The sequence below is a fragment of the Dendrobates tinctorius genome, unplaced genomic scaffold (assembly GCF_039654945.1).
Source record: "Dendrobates tinctorius isolate UK_male_01 unplaced genomic scaffold, ASM3965494v1 ptg000022l, whole genome shotgun sequence".
Lineage (NCBI taxonomy): Eukaryota > Metazoa > Chordata > Amphibia > Anura > Dendrobatidae > Dendrobates > Dendrobates tinctorius.
Genome location: NW_027361690.1, coordinates 53,590,095 through 53,615,894, shown reverse-complemented (window position 1 = coordinate 53,615,894; position 25,800 = coordinate 53,590,095). Strand labels below are relative to the sequence as shown.

The window sequence follows — 25,800 nt, the reverse complement described above, 5'->3', positions numbered from 1 at the left end:
AGGGTGGTAGCCGTAGGCGAGTGCCATGAGTCAGACACCTTAGCACATTACCGAAAACAGGGGCCTGTTTCCAGTGTGCGTGATGCTGTTGCAGCTGTTGACACCTCTCGGCTTCTCAGGTCTGCCACACAGCGTGGCTGGGGTTCCCCGTGACCCCACGAATGAGAGATCACAACGGTGTATAAAAACAAGTTTGACTTTACTGTTCATTTCATCGATCAAAAAAGTACAGCAGGAGACACAGACATCCTTCTTTAGGTTACAATACAGTGGCATGTCTTCAACAAACATTTTAAACCGGCACAAGTGGTGAAACTTTTCACTATCAGAGTTAGGGGCTTCTAAATTTCTTAAATAGCTATAAATCTTCAGCTGCATCTTCCTACTTTCTCTAGCATTAGCCCACTTTCATGAACCACTTAGAAAAAGCGTCTGTGGTTAACTTCTTTACTGTATGTGCCCCCAGCCTCGCCGACTTGTCTCTTCTTAGACCCACAGCTCTCAAGCCTTGGCTAAAACTTTGCATTCCCGGAGTCTCATAGGATCTCTCACAAGTTGCTGAACCAGAGTTCCCTTCCCTAACTCGCCTACTAGGAGTATTCCACCGATGAGCGAGCCATGGACGCGGGCGGAAGACGGTCATCATCGCTGTGTCTGACAGGTGAGTATCGACCACCAAGCACTGCTGCGTCACTTGTGAGATCTGCCTATTTGGCAGCTAACTAGCAACCATTTAGCGATGCACAAGCGATCCTGACCTGGTCGTATCGTAGTCGGGATCGCTGGTGCATCACTAAATGTAACGGGGCCTTAACCCACAACTGTATACTACGCAGTGACCCTACAAAGAGGCCTAGCCGGACCTCATCTACTATTCTCTAAATTATTTCTCTGTGAAAGTTCCTATTTATAAAAATTGTTCAAGTAAAGAGAAATCTTCCGTTTATCCATAGTGGAAATTGCTGCCTTGCTCAGTGAGGGCTTACAGGGGAGACATTCACAGAGATCAATGGTTTTTCCGGCATCTTGGTAACAGATATATTATAGTAATTGCAGTGTGGACATGTACCCGTCCTAGTGGGCACATTCTGGTTATATATAGGTGCTAGGATTAAGCCATTGAGGCTGGATATAGATACAATGGATGTGTCCTACCTGGTAAATACTCCATGACCATACACAGATGAATTTTAGTGGGAAAGGAGCAGAACATGGAGGCCACAAAGGGACAATCAGCGAAGATTGAGATGTCCCTCTCCAGAAAGGCTCGTTCAAGTCTCCTTGGCTCTTTAAGGTTCTGTATGTCTATTTTCTTCATAGCACATACTTGGTTTGAGTCTTTATGGCGCACTAGGTGGACGGCCCTGGAGAAAAGTAAAATCCAAGATTTATTATGAATTCTTACTAATAATGTTTCTATAGACCTCATCTAATGATCTCCTGACCTAATGGTTAATACTAGATGTGAGGCCATCACTAGAAATCCATGTCTAGAATTACATAAAATAACACTCCATAAATGAACACTAGTGGGGGTCCTCATCCCCGTCACATCCTACCTGACCTGAATATTAACTGATGTGGACAGTGATGTGGACTCATATAATTGCTCTATGGGAGCATTGCAGGGGCAAAGCACAGAGACCTAGGCATCGTCATAAGGAGCCCTGGGAAATAAATTATTATACCAAAATAAAGCTCACCCAAAAGATCCAGAGCTGATCAGTTTGATCGGCTTATAGTCGTTCTTACAAGGTAACCTCCACGGGTTATATGATCCGATCAAGGCCTATAAAGGAATAAGAAATGACAGTAAGACACAGAAGCTGGAGAAACATGTCAGCTCCAGATGCAGGAAGGTCTCACTTCTACATTATGTCCCTGCTGATTACACTACAGCAGATGTAGAGGAGGTGATACAAGCCGGACCCTCCAAAGACACTATTATATTATAGGGGGATATCCCCCATACACATATGTCATTGTACTGCAAGGGAGGATAGGGGACATCACACAGAGGGGGTAGAATAGTAACGTCATCATCACACACAATAGGTCTGATCTACATGAAAAACAGCGATATCCCATTATCATATGGGGTATAATATGGGATGTGTAATTCACACCCGTCATCAGATGATACACAGACGTCCCTCTGATACTTACACTGTCAGATTCCTGGATGATCTCTGGTGTCTCACATATTCCTCCATCAGTATTTGCCGGCACAGTTATTCCTAAAGTAATGATGAAATAATGAAGCGACGTCATGTATTAGTCTACATCAGCACTTATTAGCCATATAGTGAAGGAAATGCCAAGACCCCTGTACATGGAGTAATACGAGGTGTATGGATATTCTGCACACATTGTGTATAGTTATGGCATATCTATATACTGTACCATAAATGTGTGCTTCTTCAGGATCTGATCGAGTCACATCAATGACATGATTGGGGGCTGAGAAAAGCCCAGAGGGGAGAAGCCAAATTACATCAGCCCCCTCCATTATAGTCTATAGGGGGTTCATGAGCCGTCACCGGCCTCATACAGAGGATGAGGAGTAAATCTCCATATTCTCTACCCTTCTCTATAACTTGACATTGAATGTAAAATATTAGATGATCGGCTTACCTTCCATCAGATCAGGGTTTAGCCCCGGCTGACGGGTATCAGGGTCAGCAATATGGAGGTTTTGTGTCTCTTTGGAGTCATCTTCTGATATTTCCTGATGGATATAATATATACAATTAATATAACATTTCACAGACACTAAATGACCGTATATATAAGGCAGGAAGGAGTAATACTGGATTTACATGATAATTTCGGTATAGGTCGGACTATACACGGCCAATCTCTCCAGTAAGTCCATATTAATATATAAGGGACTTGTATATACCACTGTTCTCTAATAACGTCTATCAGAACTGCAGCATTTACAAGAAGGAAGATTGTGATAATCGCGTGAGACAGAGGCGGAAATACAAACTCTGCACTGCTGAGTACAGACTGTCATCACAGATGATGGAGCCGCAGAGACAGGCTGCCATAAAATATCCTGTGTCTGCCTGGAGCGGACAGAGAGGCGTCTGATATCACACATCTGACCTTCTGCTATATCACTGGTAATCTGGGGAAGAATAAAACCAAGAATGTGTGCTTGTGCTTACTGATGTAGACGGGTTATTAACCACATAATACAGAATAATGACAGGATTGCAGGTATAATATAGATAAAATACCATATTTTTCGGATTATAAGATGCACTTTTTCAAAAATATGGTGCACATGTATGAGGACAGGAGCAAACAATTATTAATAAGCATGAAAATCAGATGCCGCTGATAGGAAGAGTTGCCGCCTATAGTTGTCGGAGATTGAGCCACAATTCAATATGTGTCAGGTAAGGGGTAAACTGCACATATAGCGATGAATCCGGGATGTGGAGTGTGACAATCAGTGCAGGTATATTCTCCTGCTGTACTGATGGCTGCTGGAAATATAGAATCTTATCTACGGTATATAACTGTTTGCCTCTGTCCTCATATACGGCATTTATCTACATTACACCTGCAATCCTGTCACCATACTTTATTATAAGGCTAATAACCCGCCTATGTCAATTAGTACAAGTACTCATATTTGGGGTTACTCTGATTTACCGCATTATTCGCTGCTTGTGCAGTCGGCAGTTTTTAGCACCATTGTGGACATTTATTGTTAATCTGGAGACGATCAGACAACATGGGCGTGAGATGAAGAAGATGACGGATCCTTACCAGACACGCCGGTGAGTAGGCCGGATACTCCAGTACTAGCAGGACATTTTGGGCCAATTGTTTAATAAAGGCCAATTCTCCACTGTGGGATTTTTCTTCGACCTATAGAGATGAGAAGAAACAAGAAAAGAAAATCATCAGATAAAGTGCAGAATGGAGGAGGCCATTTATGTCACCATGTTACCCCTGCTATCGGCACTACAAGTACTACATGACCGCTGCCGATGGAACCGGTCGCCTGAGAACCTTTACATTTCCATGTCCTTCTTCCACACCCAGTGTATGGAAATAACGCATATGGCTGACTGGGACTTGTGGAAAATGGCCACAGCAGCCTCACACTCCAAACACGGGGTGACTGCAACACCAGACCAGAAAAAAACCAAAACCTAATTCAGAATTAGCCCCTACACGCACCACACAGGCACAAGGAGTAAGGTGTTAATATCCCATAATAATACCTCTATCTTCCCAGGACATAAGTCCACTCATTATATTGGGATGTATCCGAAGTCACTATTTCCCCAACAGTAACCTCCGTCCAAAGGACCTCACATTTAACAGCCCCATACCCAGACCCATCCCCCGCTTCTGTGATGATAGGAACACAATCCTACCTCCCCAAGACCCCTAATATCAAGTACCATCTTTTACATCCTGCTTCCTTTCCTCCCCATCTCTTCATATATATATGTATAAGGGCTGGTTGGTTTGATGCTGGAACATGAAACTGCAAAAAGGAGGAATCTCCCCAACCTTCTTCCATTTATTGTCCTCCATAACTCCTTCCCGCAAATGGAGTCCTCCCATGTGGAGGGGGGTCCGGAGCTGAGCTTCCTAATCACACAGAATATACAGGTATATTACATAACGGCAGCCGTCTGTAATAGCCGCGGACGGAGCCGAGTTCTGGCAGCGGCTGTTTTTCTGCTAACCATTTAAATGATGCAGTCAATGTCTGACAGCAGCATTTATATGGTGGGCACACCGCTGTCTAGCTCTCATCCACCCTCTATGATGTGATCGCAGGGGACCACTTACTGTGACACCTGGGGGTCTGCTGAAGATCCCCGTCACTTTAATACAAGTCCTTCCATGTCTATGTCATTTGGAAAATAACAGTTATGGCTCTTGAAAGAAAGTTATGAAAAGATGAGAGCAGAAAAGCAAAAAATAATCCTGATCCTTAAAGTGTTATCTATCCAATCCCCCATGTCCATAATCCACAACCTTCTCACCCTACTTCTATTAACCCTTTATATCCCACCTTTTCCCTTGTCATGTAGCTTGTAGGCCCTATTTCATCTCCCCGGTTATTCTGGGTATTGCATTCAGGTTAATCTTAATCTTGTATTCCATTATTATATGATTTGTGCAGATTATCTGCTACTTACCTGTTGGACCAATGTCCAGATGTTCTGCTGTAAATGCTCTAGGTATTCTAGGCTTATGCGACCTTGGTGGTATTTGGTCAGGCAGTCTCTCACTAGCTCCATAACCAGCCGGTAAGTGAAGCTGAGGACGCCATCGGGTAGTGGTAGCACAATGTCAGGGTCATAGGTGGTAAGAATCCCCTGGAGTAGTGCTAACACCTGACGTTTGTCTGAAGAAATTCCAGACATTGAAAATAAATCCAATCGCAAATAGTGTATGACTCGCTATGCAGCTTATCACAAACAGCAATGACAACAGGTTGTCAAAGTGATGATCGGAGTGTAAACACTTGTGTAAGTAGTGATGGTCAATTGTGATGTCATAATGATGTCATAATGGAATCTTGTGTTCTGATTCTAAAGGGGCCTCTTACCTTATAAGGAAGTTGCCTAGTATCTCTTAAGGAGGCAACAATATAGGCTCAGCATCAGTACCAGATGCAGGCGTGGAGGAAAGGGCAATGGGTGCTTTACTTTTCTGATCAGTTAGTCTATTTTCATGTTGTAAGAAATTATTTATATTTGTTAAACAGAATAAATATTATAACAATTTGTGTCAATAATAAATTCAGATTGCAGCGATAAATTATGTATCTTTATTGTGGGAACAGGGACAGACTGGGACTGCATCCAGCCCTGGCATATGAAGCACACAGACCCATGCTGCTCTCCCACACCCACTACTATTACAAAGATGACCCTGCCTACCATTGGAGCAAATCAAAATGTATTACTATCAATAATACAAATATATGAGCGTTCTCACTAAGGTCTCTTTATAATATTAATACTACTGGGTCTCCTTATAATATTAATAGTTCCCCTATTAGTCTCCTTATAAGGGAATCTGTCAGGAGGATCAACCCTCCTAAACCATCTATAAGGGCATTGTAGGGAATCTCTCAGGTAGTGCTTGAGGTCGGCATTAGGCCGTGTTCACACAGGCAACAATTTAGTTTAGCAAAGAATGGTTTATTAGCTCCAGAATCCCAGGTAGGACACAAAACAGCCATGCTCCAACCAAAAGGTAAAAACCGCAGGAAAGTATAGTACATAAGGCAGGTGAATACTCCAGCAGTCGTACATCCAGTACTCCGGCAGGTATATGTCCTATACTGCAGGTATACTTCCAATACTCCAGCAGGTATACAGCCAATATTCCGGCAGGTATACATCCAATACTCCTGCAGGTAAACGTCCTATACTCCGGTAGGTACTTGTCCAGGGCCGGACTGGGACTGAAAATCAGCCCTGGCACACAAACCAAAGCAGCACACATACAAATCTCTATTCTTAACCCCTTTCTGACATCAGACGTACTATTCCATCCATGGGACCCGGGCCCCTATGCCTATGGACGGGATAGTACGTCTAGCGCGATCAGCGGTGCCCACGTGGTGAGCGCCGCTGATCGCGGCCGGGTGTCAGCTGATTATCACAGCTGATACCCGGCACTATGTGTCAGGGGCGGTCACGGACCGCCCCCGACACGTTAACCCCTTGCACACCGTGATCAAACACGATCGCGATGTACAGGGGGTTAAAGGAAAGCATCGGCAAGGAGGGGGCTCCCTCCATGCTTCCCTGAGCCCCCCACAGCAGCGCAATATGCAGCGCTGCTGCGGGGGGCTCTTTCCCTGCAGGTCACCGGTTACAAGATGGCGACGGGGACCTTTGGGGGCCTGCAGGTAGCTGGCTTCCTCAGTGCCTGCAAAGCGCAGGTGTAACGTCCGTCTGCAAGTCTGGGCTGCAGAAAGACAGCGCCCCGAGTAACCCCGATACCCTTTACCCCTATACAGGGATCTGGATTTACAACAGAGCCCAGGAGGCGCTATCAGAATAGGGGCAGTGCGCCAGAGCAGGACGGTCGCCAATAGAAAAGCAGGAAGGAGCCAAAAATGTAGTCAGAACCAGGCGAGCAGTGGAGGTACAGAAACGGCAGGCAGAAGCAGAGTCAAGAGTCTAGGCCAAGGTCACAAAATGGGAGGGCGTTAGATGTGCAAAAACGGCAGGCGGTAGCAGAGTCGAATATCCAGGCCAGGGTCACAAACCGGGAGAATAGCAGAAGTACAGAATCAGCAGGCAGAAGAGAGGTCAGGGGTCCAAGCCAAGGTCAGCGTCAGTAGTCGGGAGAAAGGCAAAGTACAAAAATGGTAGGCAATAGAATAGACAGAAATCCAGGCTGAGGTCAGAGTAAACTATAGTAAATCACAAAGTAGCACGCAGGGGAACCAAGAATATATCCGGCGGCTTGCAAGCCCAGTCCCAAGGTATTTGAGGGATCAGGTCATCCCTCACAGGCTTCCGGGCTGATGATGTCATCAGGACCGCCCCCAGGACCAGACCTGATGATGATGCACCAACCCCTTCATGACTGAGAGAGGAGCGGAGTCTGCGTCCACTAGACGCCTGTGCAGAAGCCCTTTCACTGTTGCAGCCATCACTCGGGCGCGAGCCACGGCGCCTCCCAGTGGCCGAGGCAGGAACAGCAGGCCCCGAGTTCGACGGCGATGTGTCAGTCCGGCGCCTCCTGGTGGCCGAGGCCTGGACAGCAGGCCCCGAGCCCGAGGGCGGCATGACAGTCCGTCGTCTCCTAGTGGCTGTGGGCGGAACAGCAGGCCCGAGTCTGACGGCGACGTGACAGCAGGCACTAGGAAGCCTTGTGCAGTGCCTGTGACAGATTGCTGATCTGTCATAGTGATCTGTGATGTGACAGGACAGTGATGTCCCCCCTGGGACAATCTAATAAAGTTAAAAAAAAAATAAAAAAGTGTAAAAAATAATTAAAAAAAAAATCGCTAAATAAATTAAAAAAAAAAAAATATTCCCTAATAAATTCATTTTTTGGAAATAAAAAAAAAAAAAAAAGAAAAATATAAAAGTACATATATTTGGTATCGCCACGTCCGTAACAACCTGCCCTATAAAACTGTCCCATTAGTTAACCCCTTTAGTGAATCCCTTAAAAAATAAAAAAATAAAAAACGAAGCAAAAAATAATGATTTATTATCATACCGCCGAACAAAAAGTGCAATAACGCGCAATCAAAAAGACTCATATAAATATCCATGGTACCGCTGAAAACATCATCTTGTCCCGCAAAAAACGAGCCACAAAACAGCATCATCAGAGAAAAAATAAAAAAGTTATATCTCGCAGAATAAAGCGATGCAAAAATAATTATTTTTTATATAAAATTGTTTTTATTGCATAAAAGCACCAAAACATTAAAAAAATGACATAAATGAGGTATCGCTGTAACCGTACTGACCCGAAGAATAAAACCACTTTATCAATTTTACCGCACGTGGAACGGTGTAAACGCACCCCTCAAAAGAATTTCATGAAGCGCTGGTTTTTGTTCATTCTGCGTCCCAAAAATCGGAATAAAAAGCTATCAAAAAAGTCACGTGCCCGAACATGATACCAATAAAAATATCAACTCATCCCGCAAAAATAAGACCTCACATGACTCAGTGGGTCAAAATACGGAAAATTTATAGCTCTCGATATGTGGTGATGCAAAAACTATTTTTACAATAAAAAGCGTCTTTTAGCGTGTAACAGCTGCCAAACATAAAAACTGCCATAAATAGTAAATGAAACCCCCCGTTATCACCCCCTTAGTTAGGGAAAAATAATAAAATTAAAAAAATGTATTTATTTCCATTTTCCCATTAGAGTTAGGGCTAGGGCTAGGGTTAGGGCTAGGGCTAGGGCTGAGATTAGGGTAAGGGGTGTGTTGGGGTTAGGGTTGGAGTAAGAATTGGGGGGTTTCCACTGTTTGGGCACATCATGTGCTCTCCAAACGCAACATGGCGTCTGATCTCAATTCCAGCCAATTCTGCGTTGAAAAAGTCAAATTGTGCTCCTTTCCTTCCGAGCTCTGCCATGCGCCCAAACAGTGTTTTACCCCCACATATGAGGTATCAGCCTACTCAGAAAAAATTCCAAAACAACTTTTGGGGTCCTATTTCTGCTGTTGCCCTTAGGAAAGTGAAAAATTGGGGGCAAAAATATCATCTTTATGGGAAAAAAATATGATTTTTTTATTTTCACGCCCGGGCGTTATAAACTTCTGTGAAGCCCTTTGGGGTTCAAAGTGCTCACCACACATCTAGATAAGTTCCGTAGGGGGTCTAGTTTCCAAAATGGTGTCATTTGTGGGGGGTTTCCACTGTTTAGGTACAGTACATCAGTGGCTCTCCAAAGGCAACATGACACCCGCAGACCATTCCATCAAAGTCTGCATTCCAAAACGTCACTACTTCCCTTCCGAGTCGCGACGTGTGCCTATACAGTAGTTTTCTCCCACATATGTGGTATCAGTGTACTCAGGACAAATTGGACAACAACTTTTGGGGTCCATTTTCTCCTGGTACCCTTGGGAAAATAAAAAAATTGGGGACTAAATGATCATGTTTGTGGAAAAAAAACGATTTTTTTATTTTCTCGCCCGGGCATTATAAACTTCTGTGTCGCCCTTGGGGGTTCAAAGTGCTCACCACACATCTAGATACGTTCCTTAGGGGGTCTAGTTTCCAAAATGGGGTCACTTGTGGGGGGATTCCACTGTTTAGGTACATCAGGGGCATTTCAAACGCGACATGGTGTCCGATCTCAATTCCAGCCAAAAAAGTGAAATGGTGCTGCTTCCCTTCCGAGCTCTGCCATGCGCCCAAATAGTGGTTTACCCCCAGATATGGGGTATCAGCGTACTCAAGACAAATTGCCCAATAACTTTTAGGGTCCTGTTACCCTTGGGAAAATAAAAATTGGGAGTGAAAAGATCATTTTTGTGGAAAAAATATGATTTTTTAAATGGACCGCTGTACATTATAAACTTCTGTGAAGCCCTTGTGGGTTCAAAGTTCTCACCACATATCTAGATAAGTTCCTTGGGGGGTCTAGTTTCCAAAATGGGGTCACTTGTGGGGGGTTTCCACTGTTTAGGTACATCAGGGGCTCTCCAAACGTGACATGGCGTCCGATCAGAATTCCAGCCAATTTTGCATTGAAAAAGTCAAACGGCACTCCTTCCCTTCTGAGCTCTGCCATGCGCCGAAACAGTGGTCCCCCCCCACATATCAGATATCAGCGTACTCAGGACAAATTGCACAATAACTTTTCTAGTCCAATTTCTCCTTTTACCCTTGGTAAAATAAAAAAAATTGAACCTGAATTTTTTTTTTTGTGAAAAAAAGTTAAATGTTCATTTTTTTTTTAAATATTCATAAAATTCCTGTGAAGCACCTGAAGGGTTAATAAACTTCTTGAATGTGGTTTTGAGCACCTTGAGGGGTGCAGTTTTTAGAATGGTGTCACTTTTGGGTATTTTCTATCATATAGACCCCTCAAAGTGGCTTCAAATGTGATGTGGTCCGTAAAAATAAAATGGTGTTGTAAAAATGAGAAATCGCTGGTCAACTTTTAACCCTTATAGCTTCCTAAAAAAAAAAATTTTGGTTCCAAAATTGTGCTGATGTAAAGTCAACATGTGGGAAATGTTACTTATTAAGTTTTTTGTGTGCCGTATCTCTGTGATTTAAGGGCATAAAAATTCAAAGTTGGAAAATTGCTAAAATTTCGCCAAATTTCAGTTTTTTTCACAAATAAACGTAAGTTATATGAATGAAATTTTACCACTAACTTGAAGTACAATATGTGATGAGAAAACATTGTCAGAATCACCGGGATCCATGGAAGCGTTTCAGAGTTATTACCTCATAAAGGGACAGTGGTCAGAATTGTAAAAATTGGCCCGGTCAAGAACGTGCAAACCACCTTGGGGATAAAGGGGTTAAATAGTAAATAAATGTATGTTCCATGCAACCTTTTCTGTACAGCTTGTAGGTGAGAACAGTAAGGCCTCTTTCACACTTCAGTTGTTTGACGTCAGTCAAAATCCACCAGGTTTATAAAAAAACGGATCCGCCTTTTTTTGGTGGATCCGTTTTTTTTTTTCCCATAGACTTGCATTAGCGGCGGATTATGACTGATGGTCGTCCGTTGCATCTGTTTTTTGACGGATTTGTTTGTTTTTTAGCATTTGCCATCTGGAGTAGACAGACTAGGGAACATATTTTACAGGGGTGGACCCACTTTTTTAAACTACGCATGCCTGGAACATTTATTCTGTCATGCATTTTAACCCCAAATGCCGTTCTGGCAGTGGCGAATCTCTCTCTTCTCTCTTCCGGTGCATTCTTTTTTTGCATAGAGGAAGCGGATCCGTTTTTTCACACTTTGGGGGTTTGCAACTGACGTCAAACAACTGAAGTGTGAAACAGGCCCAAGGGAGTTCAATAGGTGAAAAATGACTTTTTCTTTAAAAGTTGGGAGATACAGCATTCTGTGACCGCGCCTATGCCCCATGACCCCGCTGGCAATTTTTGGTTTTGGAAGGGGGAATCATAATTAAGATGTCTTCAATGCCTTCCCTAGGTGCAGGAGGACCTAACGTCACTACATCTTATTTATACACTCAGCCCATACTCCAACATTGTTAAAGGGGTTTTCCACCCAGTGCACATTGTTAGCAGTGCAGCTTGCTGAACACTAAGGCCTCTTTCACACATCAGGTTTTCGCCGTCAGGCGCGATCCGGCGCTTTTGACAGAAACTGGATCCGGCGAAATGCAATGCCGGATCCGGTTTCCCCCCCATTGACTTGCATTTGCGCCGGATCGCGCCGGATGGACATGCGTTTCATCCGGTTTTCGCCGGATCCGGCAATGTGTCGCGATCCGGCGTCTGGAAAAAACGTCTACTGTAACGTTTTTTGTCTCCGGCGAAAAAGCCGGACACGCCGGATCCGGCGCGTCCGGCTTTTTCACACAATGAAAGCCTATGAGCGCCGCAATGCGCCGGATCCGGTTTTTTGGTCTGAGCATGCTCAGTAGCTCTGCCCACAGGAGATATATAAAAGCAAGACAATGGGACCCTCAGCCACACCCAACATGCCACCCAAGCCAAGAACCAGGAGCAGGAGAAGGCAGCAGACATCTGCAGCAGCAGCACCATCAGCACCACCCCAAATGGAGCAGCAAATGGAACATGCTGAGGAGGGGAGTCCAGCAGCAGATGAGAGATGGTAATTATCAAATCCCCCATTCCTCCAAACTAGGGCCATGGAATATCAAGATATTCATTGGCCCTTTGTTTCTCTTTATTCAACAGCCGCCAAAGAGATGCAGCAGCAGCAGCAGAAATGGCATCACTGGCAGCAGCAACAGCAGCAGCAATACCCACAGCCATGGAGTCTGGCCATCAACAGGACAGCACATCTTCTTCTGGGAGCCCTCCCTCGCATCGTCAGCGTTTGACGGTAAGTTTTTATTTCCAAAATCCATCATCTCTGTAATATATGTCTATTCATTGACTTTTATTTCAAAACAGGAATCACAAGATGAAGAGGAGCTCCCAGAAGAAGAAGGAAGGGGTGGACAGACACCTGGAGTGGGCTCACAATTGGTAAGTTTTTTGCATCAAACGCAGAAACACAACATCACACTACACACAACACATAGAAAACAATGTTCTGCAGACCACACACAGCAAACAAATGCCTACATCCAAAGACATAACATTTTTTGTTTTCTTCTCTAGTCTTCCCAATCTGGTGCTCGGCCAAGAGGTCCTCGCAGTGCCTCCCAGGGTCGTCGGCGACAGCAACGCGGCGGTCACCAGCGTGTAAGTATAAATATTTTTGCTTTGTTTTTTTGCACTTTTTATTTCATTTCTTTTGTGGAGGCTAATTATGTTATTTTTGTCTTTTTCTTTAACAGCCTTCACAGCGTGCTCCCGACTCTGACGGTGAGGATGGAGGGATTGATGTGGACCGCCTCATCGATCTCGTCAGAGAAAGGGAGCCGCTCTGGAATATGGCTGACCGCCGCCACGCTGACCTGATCGTTACCCGACGACTCTGGGAGGAAATCTGTTCTCTCCTTGTGGGCCGCTGGGAGGACCTCGAAGCTCGGGCCCAGATTAAAGAGCGTAAGTATATACAGTACCGGTTGCTTGATGTAAACCAGTGTTTCCCGAACTCCAGTCCTCGTGGTCCCCACGGATCATGTGTTCAGGATTTCTATTTACTATGGAAATCCTGAAAACATGACCCCTGGGGACCATGAGGACTGGAGTTTGTGAAACACTGATGTTGTATACTAACCACTCCTTTCTTGTTTCAGGGAACAGAATTGTGAATCGGTGGCGGTCTGTGAGGGATCGTTTCAAGAAGGAGTTCAATAAAGAGATGCGGGCCCCGAGTGGATCTGGAGGACGCAGGAGCAAGTACAAGTACGCACAAGCCCTGTCGTTCCTCCGGGAAACAATGCTCACCAGAAGGTAAATATTACACACCACATGTGAAAAAAATGTTAGATGTAACTTTTTTTTTCAGCCAGGGCCATACCATGTCAGTATTTTAATTGTTTTTTTTTCTCTTTATTACACAGCACGGTGAGCAGCACTCGGGAGCCTGCACGATTGGACCCTTCTGAGGCGATCCCTGAGGAGACCGGCACCGAGGGACACTTCGACCGCCCCGGTACATCTGCACCTTCCCAGCCTTCCCACACATTCGACCCATCTGTCCCATCCACCAGCACAGGAGCATCGTGGCCGCCTACATTACATGAAGCTGCTGGTGAGGAGATCGCTTTCCCTTTACCCCACCCTTCTGCCCCTGCCACCTCTAGTACACCTGCGGGTACTGGGCGGCAGCGGCAGAGGGTTCAGGAAAAGAGTTATGCGCAAGAGTTCTTGCATCTGAATGCATCTTTCCAGAACTGTCTCAAAGTCTTGTCAGAGCAAATCTCCGCAGGCTTTCAGCAGATCAACTCCAGCATTCTGGAGGTGAAGACACTTCTGCAAACCATGCATTCAGAAGCAAGATCTTCGCCAAACCACACCTTTTTCAGGTCTGTTGTGGAGCGCATGGCAACACTATCTCCTACCCAGCAGATGCATGTAATGCATTCGTGCCACGGTGCTCTACAGCAGGTTACCTCCCAACCTCCACCTCCCACCACTGTAGTTCCTCCACCTGCACCCCCTCCAGCCACTTTCCATCCTCCCCCTCCTATTACATCTGCACCCCCTCCAGCCACTTTCCATCCTCCCCCTCCTATTACATCTGCACCCCCTCCAACCACTTTCCATCCTCCCCCTCCTATTACATACCAGCAACCTCACCAGTACCAGCAACCTCCCCAGTACCAGACATCTCCCCACTTCCAGCAACCTGCCCCATACCAAACTCCTTCCCCATACAACTTTCCATCAACATCATCTGCTCCTACAGTCCCTGCCCAACCCTCCACTCCACCGCCCACCACCTCTTCTGCCTCCCACAAGTCCACCCATTCTGTAGCTTTTTCCACACCTTCACCTCTAACTGTTCCTTCCCCACCACGATCCCAGTCCTCTCTCCACACACCCAGTGTCGAAGTGTCCCGCAGCCCCTCCAGCAGTATTTCCACCCCACAGTACACAGATTTGTAATGTGTGTTTTTTGTAATAAAAATGCCCATTGGGTTTAAAACCTTTATTAAAAAAGTTTTTTGCACTTTAAAAACATTTTACAAAAAAAAAAAAAAATTTAAATAAAAGTTAAATTATCGTTTCACAATGGTTGTCTGTCATTTCTTTCTGCGGCGAACTATGTTTTAAAAAAAGGTTAAATACAGGGTATTTCAAAGGTAAAAAGGTATTCAAAACCAGGTATATAACTGTGGGTAAATTTTAGCTTTTTGCCACAGTTGTGTTCCTGGTTGTGTTTGAAGCAAAGTATTTCACCTAAAAAGTTGTGTTTATTGTTGGTGATTTCCTACCAATGTACACAACTTTTGTTAAAAGGTGAAATACTTTGCATAAAACACAACCAGGTACACACCTGTGGCCTAAAGGTAAAAATAGTAAGACCATGACAAGATAGCCAACTTTGGTTGGCAAAGGTATATACTGTTGGTCCAGAAGGTACACAAGTTTAGGGCACAAATCTTTCACACTCTGTCATCCCAGTGTACTCTGCCTTGAGGTGACATAAAGTATAGTGGAAAATTGTCCCTGAAACCGTCACAGAACTTCTAGTGGTAATATTTCCAATGACAACATCCATCTTTGCCAGTAACTTGCTCTTATCTACAACCTGTCAAAGAAGGGCTGTAGGAACATGCTATATCTAGTTTTCCAGTAGCCAATCCCGTTCGGAAGGCCACAAGGGTCAATTTTAAAAACCGGATCCGGCGTAATCCGTCGAAAAACGGATAGAAAAACGGATAGAAAAACGGATGAACCGGATGAGACGGATCCGGTTTTGTCTGTCAAGAACAAGACGGATCCGGCAGAAAACCGGATCCGGCACTTCAGGTTTTACAAAACATTTGCCGGATCCGGCACTCCGGCACGACGCCGGATCGCGCCTGACGCCGAAAACCTGATGTGTGAAAGTAGCCTAACAGAGTGTAATGTTGGGATTTGTGGTGGTGCAGACAGTTGTTACGTAACCATAACGTTGTGATTTGCCAAACACATTCTCATTACTTCTCCTCCAATTCTCTAACTTTTCTATTGATGGAGGCAGACAAGAACTTGTTTGGCGCAGCGAGGGCTCGCTCACACTGGCGTATAATACGGCAGAGTGCTGTGTGATGTTTTATCAGATAGCACTCAGCCCAATGTTATACTATGGGGCAGAGCAGATCTGCGTTATTTTCTTCAGTCCAAATAGGTCTGAAATTTGCAGCATGCGGCGAGTGACTTTGGAATTTGGATCACCCGTACAAGTCTATGGGTGCGTGTGACACATTGGACTTCACTCTGACGTCATTCAACTACAGTCTGATTTTAGCTGACGTAGACAATGGAGAAGGTGGCGACATTAAGTTCTCCGTCTCCTTCACACCTGTGATACCATACTCTCATGCGAGAGAAGCAGATCACAGTAAACTGATACTGATCAGACGCGGATCAGAGTGTGACCAAAGTCATTACCATAATCCATCTGATTCTCTGGTAATCAGCAATCATGTGAACAAGCCCTTAATATGATGACCACAAAGAAAATTAAAGTAGTTGTCGCCCTACTAAAAACAGACAGTCCTCCAGCCAGACCTCCACCAGGAGCTTATTTGGCCTAAAAGATCTGATTTATATAGGGACTGATTGTCCAGCACTGATAGAAATCATATGTTCTTGGCCAAATAAGCTCCTGGTGCAAAACCGGTTGGAGGATTGGCAATTTTAGTAGGGAGAAAACGTAATTATCATCAGCACCAAAAGATAGCGACGAGCCAGGTTTGTACCAGAGGAGGGAAACATGAGTATTTAAAGGGGTTGCCCACTACTTTATCGCTGATGACCTATTCTTAGGACAGGTGATCAATGTCTGACCGGCGTTGCTGCGACACTTAGCACCATTGGCAGATCAGCTGTTCTCAGTGCCGGCGGGAACTGCTGTTACAGAACTGCACAGCAAAGCTCAATCTACTGTAAAGTGGCCACAACCGGGTTCTGCACATCCGCCCCTTATTGATTTGAATAGGTCACGAATGTGCAGCACGCGGCCGTGGCCAGTATACAGTAGACAGCTGTGCCGTAACTGAGCAGTTCCAGCCATCACCGAGAACAGCCAATTGGCAGGGATGCCAGGAGTCACACCCACACAGATCAGACATCGATGAGATACGGATAGGTCATCAATGTTAAAATAGTGGACATTCTCTTTTAATTTACTAAATTTGTATATGGGATGGCATAGAATCCTAACTCATCCAGTGACCCAGATTGCTGCAGATTGGGGCAGGAACAACAACATACTGTGGCTGACTGATGGTCTGGAGCCACATGGGGTCCCAGAGCAAAAGTCCTAATAGCCCTGCAAATACTGTGATAGCCCCAAATATAATGGCATCACATACAGTACGATGGCCCCACACATATAATGGCATCACATACAGTACACAGGCCCCACCTGTATTCTCCCAAATAGTATACTGCCCCCACCTGTAATCCCCCATATAGTAAGCTGGCCCCACCTGTAATCCCCCATATAGTAAGCTGGCCCCACCTGTAGTCACCCATATAGTATGCTGGAGCCACCTGTGATCCCTCATAAAGTACACTGGCCCCACCTGTGTCATCCCCCATATAGTACATTTGCCCCACCTATGTCATCCACCATATGGTATGCTGACCCCACTTGTAGTCCCCAATATAGTACGATGGTCCCACCTGTCATCCCCCAAAAAGTACACTAGAGGGGTCTAGTTTCCAAAATGGGGTCACTTGTGGGGGGATAAATGGGTGAAGGTGGGTACAGGGTTGGAACATCGGTTAAACAAAATGGAGGAGCTGATCAAGCACTGGATCCTAAGCCAGGAGCAGCAACACCAGCAGCATCGAGAGCAGCAGCATTGCCAGGAGCAGCAGTACTGGGAGCAGCAGCTGGTACAGCAAGAGACAAATAAACTCCTGATGCAGCAGATCCCACAGCAGCATAGACAGATGGAATTCTTGGTGGGAGATATCTGTAAGGAGGAAGATCGGGCTACAGGTACCTGTGTGGAGCCGGGTCCAGAACTGTTGAGGCTGTGTCTCTTGTTTCTGGGGGGGGGGGGGGGAGGCAAAAAAGACCAAATCGGTGTTCTGACCCGAAAGCTGGGGGCGTGTTTAGTGGGAGAACCTGGCCGGAAGCTGAAGGGGAAAGTGCGCAAATCTACAGAGATTCCCCCGCCATCAGTGTGCGAGCAGCAGGGCAGGCAGTGTGCTCCGCACATGACCCACCAGCACTGTGATGGACTGCATCAGACAGACGAGGTAGCCTAGAGAGAGACTTGGCGTGAACAGACAGTGCGCAGCAGGGACCAGGAGTTCTCCGGCCCTGGAGCATCCATACAGCGTAGGCCCGTGCCCAAGCACCACCACCTCTGACAGAGACTGCGAGGAGAGACATGCAGTGTGTCCGTTGGTCACCAGGGAGCGCGGTATTGAACGTTCCGTGCTAGCGAGTACTGCGTGCATGTTGTATGAGAGAGATCAGGTACAGGACTGCCATCTGCGCCCTGATTCACCAGGGTATATCTGCCGGGCCGCGTCAGGCTGAGACAGTGCCGTGGCTCACACTCCTCCGGCCACATCAGTTTATGGACTAGGGCTGGGGTGGGGGACCTCAGGTCCCAGGGCCATTTACGGCCCTCGATGACCTTTTATCAGGCCCCCCGAGCAGATTGTCAGGGACAGCATTCTTGGGCAGGGAGCTGTATTTTGTTTGCCACAAGCTCAATTACTTCTTGCTCTGTTAGCACACACACGCAGTGTTCACTACTGAACACTGAAGGGCATGCAATGAAAGATTAAGTCATGAAATCAGTGCCAGAGTCAAGATGTACTTTGTGGGTGAAGTTTGTACGGCCCCCGAAGGATGGTATAAATATCCAAATGGCCCTTGGCAGAATAAAGATTGCCCACCCCTGGACTAGAGGCACAGTGGAAGGTACCGGACATGGACCACTGCCGCCAGAAGACAGACCACCATTACCAGCAGGACCTTCTTGGACAAGCACCACGCCAGCTGTTGTCGGCGCTAATGACTTTCAAGGACCATCTACAGTCTGAGAAACTTCTGACACGAAAAGTTTACAACAGAACTGATGTTACCTTGTTCATTATCTCTGCATATTATTTACACCTGAACTGTTTATTCCCGCGTTTAACCATTTATCTCCCTGCGAGAAGTAAATCCCCTGTTTAATTAAAACTGTTAAAATTGTTAACCCTTGCTCTGCCTCCTGTCTATCACTGCATTACGTTGCCTGCACACATGTCCACAACTGAGAAAGCACCCCTCCCCCACATCAAGGTGATGACACATAAGTCCGGAAGGCGGTAAAACAAGTGATACCAAAGATGACACCGTGGGATGATGTGGAAGCATTTTTTACTGTTTTTGAAAGGGTAGCAGAGCAAGAGAAAGTAACGCCAGATCAGTGGGCAGAGGTGTTGGCCCCTTATCTAACTGGTGAGCCCCAGAAGGCTTATTATGACTCAGACTTACAAGATGCCTGTGAATATGCCAAGTTAAAAACAGAGATATTGGCACGGTCAGGGGGTCACTATGTCTGTCAAAGCCCAAAGGGTTCAGCACTGGGCATATTATGGTGAGAAACCTCCCCGATCTCAGATGTTTGGCTTATTGCATTTGGTACAGAAATCCTCCACTCCAGTCCAGATGGTTGTGTGGGTGGTCATGGACAGATTTATTCACTCCCTTCCTAGGCCGCTGCAGACCTGGGTTCAAACACGAGATAACTGGAGCAGTTTGCTCTTGAGGAGTGGGTCAAAATACCTGTCGAGAGGTACAGAAGTCTCATTGACATTAACAGGAATCGTTTGATTGCAGTGATTGCCTCAAAAAGTTGTGCAACCATATATTAAGTTAAGGGTACCATCATTTCTGTCCAGGCCTATTTCATGAGTTTTAGTTTTTTTTAAATTCTGTGGAAGCATGGTTGAAAATCAATATCTGACTTTCATTTGTTAATTTTCATAGAGTTTTTATTTATTATTACTTTTGTCAGATTCAAGTTATTTCTGTCACCATTGTGGGTTTTTCTGTCATTAAACGAGGGGTACCAACAATTTTGACCACGTGTGTAGTATAATGCACTCCCCATAGGCCTCCATATACATAGTATTATGCACTCCCTATAGGCAGACTATATAGTATAATGCAACCCCATAGGCAGACTCTATTGTATAATGTACCCCCCATAGGCAGACTCTATAGCATAATGCACTCCCCATAGGCAGATTTTATAGTATAATATTTCCCCCCATAGGCAGACTCTATAGTATAATACACCCCCCATAAGCAGAATCTATAGTATAATGAACTCCCCATAGGCAGACTCTATTATACAATGCAGCCCTTAATATAATGTACCCCCATAGGAAGTCTCTATAGCATAATGCAGCCCCTAATACAGGGGTTCACAACCTGTAGCTCGGGAGCCACATGTGGCTCATAGTCCCATGAATTGTGCCTCGCAACTGTCCGACAGCTTGGTGCATTAGCTCCAGGTCTAGCAAACAGGTATGAAGAGTACATCTCAAAATGGTAAATTTTGTAAGTAGCCCTGCACAGAAGAGCAGATCTGGATGCACATATACTGGTCTTAGGGGTCTAGAGATGTTTTAGGTATAGTACGCTGGAGGATTGTACTACCTGTTAGAGGAGGTGCCTGAAGCTGGATGTGACAGTGTGTTGGGAGTCCTTGATGGGAGAATACTGAATTGGGGCATTGTGGGTACCCCTGGATCTCAGTACACTGCTTTCGAGTGATTTCTGTGGAAAAGCTTTGGTTATCATTATACCGGTAATGGGGGCTTTGGTTGACACTACTTTGAGGGGGACAGGAGCAGGATGTTGCACGTGACCCCCTCTCAGAGCTGAATGTGGCTTGCGACCCTCTCTCAGTGCTGAATGTGGCTCTCAAGGTCAAAAAGGTTGTGGACCACTGCCCTAATATTATGCACCCCCATAGGCAGCCTGTATAGCATAATGCAGCCTCTAATATAAATCAACCCCATAGGCAGCCTCTACAGAATAATACAACCCCTAATATAATGCACTCCCACAGGCAGCCTCTATAGAATAATGCAGCCCTTAATATAATGCACCCCCATAGGCAGCCTGTATAGCATAATGCAGCCCCTAATATAAATCAACCCCATAGGCATCACCTCTACAGAATAATACAACCCCTAATATAATGCACACACACAGGCAGCCTCTATAGAATAATGCAGCCCTTAATATAATGCACCCCCATAGGCAGCCTCTAGAGTATAATGCAGCCCCTAATATAATGCACCCTCATAGGCAGCCTCTATAGAATAATGCAGCCCCTAATATAATGCACAACCACTGGCAGCCTCTATAGAATAATGCAGACCCTAATATAATGCACCCCCATAGGAAGCCTCTATAGTATAATATAACCCCTAATATAATGCACCCCCAAAAGCAGTATCTATAATATAATGTAGCCCCTAATATAATGCACGCCCACAGGCAGCCTCTATAGTAAAATGCAGCCCCATAAAAAATGAATACAAAACTCACCTTTCCTCTGCTGATTTGAGCACCCGCACATCTCCGGACCACAGGCGCCGACTAGTGAGGTCATTGCGACCTTCTGTCAGTGTCAATGTCAGTGATGTCAGCTGCTGAGCGTGGGATGATGGGAGAGGGAGTGTAGCGCTCCTTCTCTCATCAATGCGGTCAGCTGTATCGGCATCCAGCCGATACAGTTAAACTTGCGATCACGGGCGGGTGGCCCACTGCTGGCACCAGGCCCCCATCTGCTCAGGGGCCCTATAGCGGCCGGGTGGCAGAGCAAGATTAATCATCCCTGCTCTGTCACAGAATGTAACTATATCAGCATGCTGTTGATAAATGGTGTGCTCTTGAACTCAGGGAGCTTGGTGACCCTGATAAGGGCCACACACCCCCACCAGTTGATCTCAGGGAAACACATGGGCATCCGCTGTATCCACGGGAGGCCAAGAACAACCCTATTGCCAGAGTGTCCATAAAAACAAGCTGGGGTACTGAGTCCCATGAGGTCAGGGTAGTCAAAGATTTGCTACACCCCGTGATAATCAAGTAGATTTCAGCCTGTTCTGGGACTTATGGGGAAAGGCAGGGATACCAATTTACTCAGACAGGAGCCAGCTCAACCCTGATGAAACCCCTACGCAGTTGGAGGTGGATGAGTTACCCTTGTGTGTCCTGACTGAAGACGAGGACAAGACGGTGACCAGAGAAGCCGAGGTGTTCTGAATGAGTCACCGAGGAGGAAAAACAAAAACAAGCTAAGCCCCAGAAAACCAGAGAGGTTGGTAACTAAGCGGACTGCAGACCCCTGATCCTATCCACACAACTAGCAGTTGCCGTGGAGCGTACCTACGATGATCCTAGACACCTCGTCACAGCCGGAGAACTAAATAAGCCTAAAGCAAGAAAAGGGGAAATCTAAACTGCCCCAGAGCAGACCCCAAAGTAATAGACAGCCCCCAAACATGTATTGACGGTGAGACAAGATGAAAACACAAACACAGATAGAAAAATAGGCTGAGCAAACGATGGGGCCCACACTAACTAGTAAGGACAGGAAAGGAAAGATGCTGTCTGCAATCACGCACAAAACCCTGCCAAAAAATGTCCAACACTTTCTGATAACAAAAACCCTGAAGTCGCTAGACTTCAATTCCCTATATCAGCACTCTGGGTCTGAAGACAGAGCAAAAAGAGACCAATCTGATCAAGGACAAAAAAGCAAACTGGCATAAACAGAGACATAAGAATGGAAATTCAGCACAGCCCCAGCAGGGGCTGGCTGACCACAAAAACTGAGTAAACCAGACCAAATCTCATGTGAAAAATAGCAGAGCACAATTAGCTTGAGAAGGCAGGAACAGAACTGGAAACCAGAACCTCAGGGAAGGAGAAAATCACCAGCACAAAATTAGGGAGTCGGCTGTCTTAAATCTAGTCAGAGACTCCTGATGTCCACTCACAGTTCTCCTCCTCAGGTGGCAGGTCTCTGCAATTTAGATCAGCTTCATTACCTGCTGTCACCACCAGAGGGAGCCCAGATGTCAACACAGCCATCTCCACCACCCTCACCAGAAGCCAGAGGTAAACCAGAAAATGAGTTCACAACAGTACCCCCCCTTGAGGAGGGGTCACCGAACCCTCATCCACGCCACCAGGCCGATCAGGATGGGCCTGGTAAAAAGCATGAACCAATCTATTGGCATGAATGTCAGAGGGAGATACCCAAGAATTGTCCTCCTGGCCATAACCCTTCCACTTGACCAAATACTGGAGTCTCCGTCTAGCCAGATGAGAATCCATATTCTCTACCTCATATGCCACATTACCTTCAACCAACACAGGGTCAGGAGGTGCCGCCATAGTAACCACTGGCTCAACAAACCTCCTCAACAGAGACTTATGAAACACGTTATGGATCTTAAACGTAACTGGAAGAGCCAATCGAAAAGAAACCGGGTTAAGAATCTCCAAAATCCTATAAGGCCCAATAAATCTTGGCTTAAACTTTGGAGACGCAACCTTCATAGAGATATTTTTTGACGACAACCAAACCATATCACCCACTTTAAACCGGGGACCAATGGTCCTATGCCGGTTGGAAAACCGCTGGGCCTTTTCTTGAGATAGGGACAACTTATCCACCACTAGGTCCCAAATCTGCTGCATTCTCTCTACCACAGTGTCAACACCTGGGCAGGCTGAAGATTCCACTTGCCCTGAAGAAAATCGAGGATGAAACCCAAAGTTACAGAAAAAGGGCGACATCAATGTGGCAGAACTAGCTCTATTATTTAGGGCGAAATCGGCCAAGGGCAAAAATGAGACCCAATCATCCTGATCAGCAGAAATAAAACATCTCAAATAGGACTCCAAAGTCTGGTTTGTTCTCTCAGTCTGCCCATTGGTCTGTGGGTGAAACACAGAGGAGAAGGATAACTGAATTCCCAGCTTGGAACAAAAGGCTTTCCAAAATCTGGACAAACTGGACTCCTCTGTCTGACACAATGTTCTCAGGAATCCCATGCAACCGAACCACCTGTTGTAAAAACAAGGGCACCAACTCTGAGGAAGATGGCAGCTTTGGGAGTGGTACAAGATGGATCTTCTTAGAAAATCTATCACAAATCACCTAGATAACAGTCATTCTTTGAGAAACAGAAAGATCAGAAATAAAATCCATTGAGATATGGGTCCATGGCCTCCTGGGCACCGGCAAGGGCATCAACAACCCACTAGAACGAGAACAGGGTTTAGACCGAGAACAAGTCCCACGGGAATGCACAAAATTCCTGACATGACGAGATAAGGCGGGCCACCAAAAAGACCGACTCACCAAATCTCTGGTACCAAAAATACCTGGATGACCAGCCAACGCGGAGTAATGAACTGCAGACATCACTCACATCCTCCACTAGTCAGGAACATACAATTTTCCCATAGGACAATGCTCAGGTTTGTCCTCCTGAAATTCTTCCAGGGCACGTCTTCATAGAATCATAGAATCATAGAATCGTAGAGTTGGAAGGGACCTCCTGGGCCATCTGGTGCAACCCCCTGCTCAAAGCAGGATTCGCTAAATCATCCCAGTTAGATGTCTGTCCAGCCTCTGTTTGAAGACTTCCATTGAAGGAGAACTCACCACTTCTCGTGGCAGCCTGTTCCACTCATTGATCACTCTAACTGTCAAAAAGTTTTTTCTAATATCTAATCTGTGTCTCCTCCCATTCAGCTTCATCCCATTGCTTCTAGTCTTTCCTTGTGCAAATGAGAATAAAGTTGATCCTTCTACAATGTGACAGCCCTTTAGATATTTGTAGACAGCTATTAAGTCTCCTCTCAGTCTTCTCTTTTGAAAAATAAACATTCCCAAATCCTGCAACCTTTCCTCATAAGACAGGGTTTGCAGACCGGTCACCATTCTGGTCGCTCTTTTCTGAACTTGCTCCAGTTTGTTGATGTCTTTTTTAAAATGTGGTGCCCAAAATTGGACACAATATTCCAGATGAGGTCTGACCAAAGAGGAGTAGAGGGAAATAATGACTTCACGTGATCTAGACTGTATGCTTCTGTTAATACATCCTAGAATTGCATTTGCCTTTTTTGCTGCTGCATCACACTGTTGACTCATATTCAGTCTGTGATCTATTAGTATACCCAAGTCTTTTTCACATGTGCTGTCACTTAGCCCTATTCCTCCCATTCTATATATGCTTTTTTCATTTTTATTGCCCAGATGTAGTACTTTGCATTTCTCCCTGTTAAAAACCATTCTGTTAGTTGCTGCCCACTTCTCCAGTATATTTAAATCTTTTTGAATCCTCTCTCTCTCTTCTCTAGTATTAGCTATCCCTCCTAGCTTTGTGTCATCAGCAAATTTAATCAGTTTACCCTCAATTCCTTCATCTAAATCGTTGATAAAGATGTTGAACAATACAGGGCCCAGGACAGAGCCCTGTGGTACCCCACTTGAGACATTCTTCCAACTGGATGTGCAGCCATTTACGACCACTCTTTGGGTCCGATCACTAAGCCAGTTATGAATCCACCTAACAGTTGCCTTGTCCATTCCATACTTAGTCATTTTTTCAATAAGGATTGTATGAGAGACTTTGTCAAATGCTTTGCTGAAGTCAAGATATACTATATCTACAGCATTTCCTTGATCCACCCAATCAGTAATACCGCCATAGAAGGAAATTAAATTAGTCTGACATGACTTATTAGTTACAAACCCATGCTGACTCTGTTTAATCACTTCATTCTTATCCAGGTATTGACAGACATGTTGTTTAATAATTTGTTCAAAGATCTTTCCTGGTATAGAAGTCAGACTCACCGGCCTATAGTTGCCTGGGTCCACCTTCTTCCCCTTTTTGAAGATAGGAACAACATTTGCTCTTCTCCAGTCTTCTGGCACTTCTCCTGTTCTCCAAGAATTTTCAAAGATTATGGAGAGGC

General features: G+C 45.4%; 1 protein-coding gene across 1 annotated transcript in view; it reads right to left on the bottom strand.

Annotated features, from left to right (window-relative positions):
• DET1 (DET1 partner of COP1 E3 ubiquitin ligase) overlaps nt 1-25,800 on the bottom strand; it is a 155,272-nt gene that overhangs the window by 4,419 nt on the left and 125,053 nt on the right. Inside the window, exons 7-11 of the mRNA XM_073568713.1 lie at nt 3,784-3,885; nt 2,635-2,728; nt 2,167-2,237; nt 1,704-1,789; nt 1,156-1,364 (exon numbers count right to left, since the gene is read on the bottom strand). Of these exons, the coding sequence (XP_073424814.1) occupies nt 1,156-1,364; nt 1,704-1,789; nt 2,167-2,237; nt 2,635-2,728; nt 3,784-3,885 (562 nt within the window). The remainder of the gene's footprint in view (nt 1-1,155; nt 1,365-1,703; nt 1,790-2,166; nt 2,238-2,634; nt 2,729-3,783; nt 3,886-25,800) is intronic.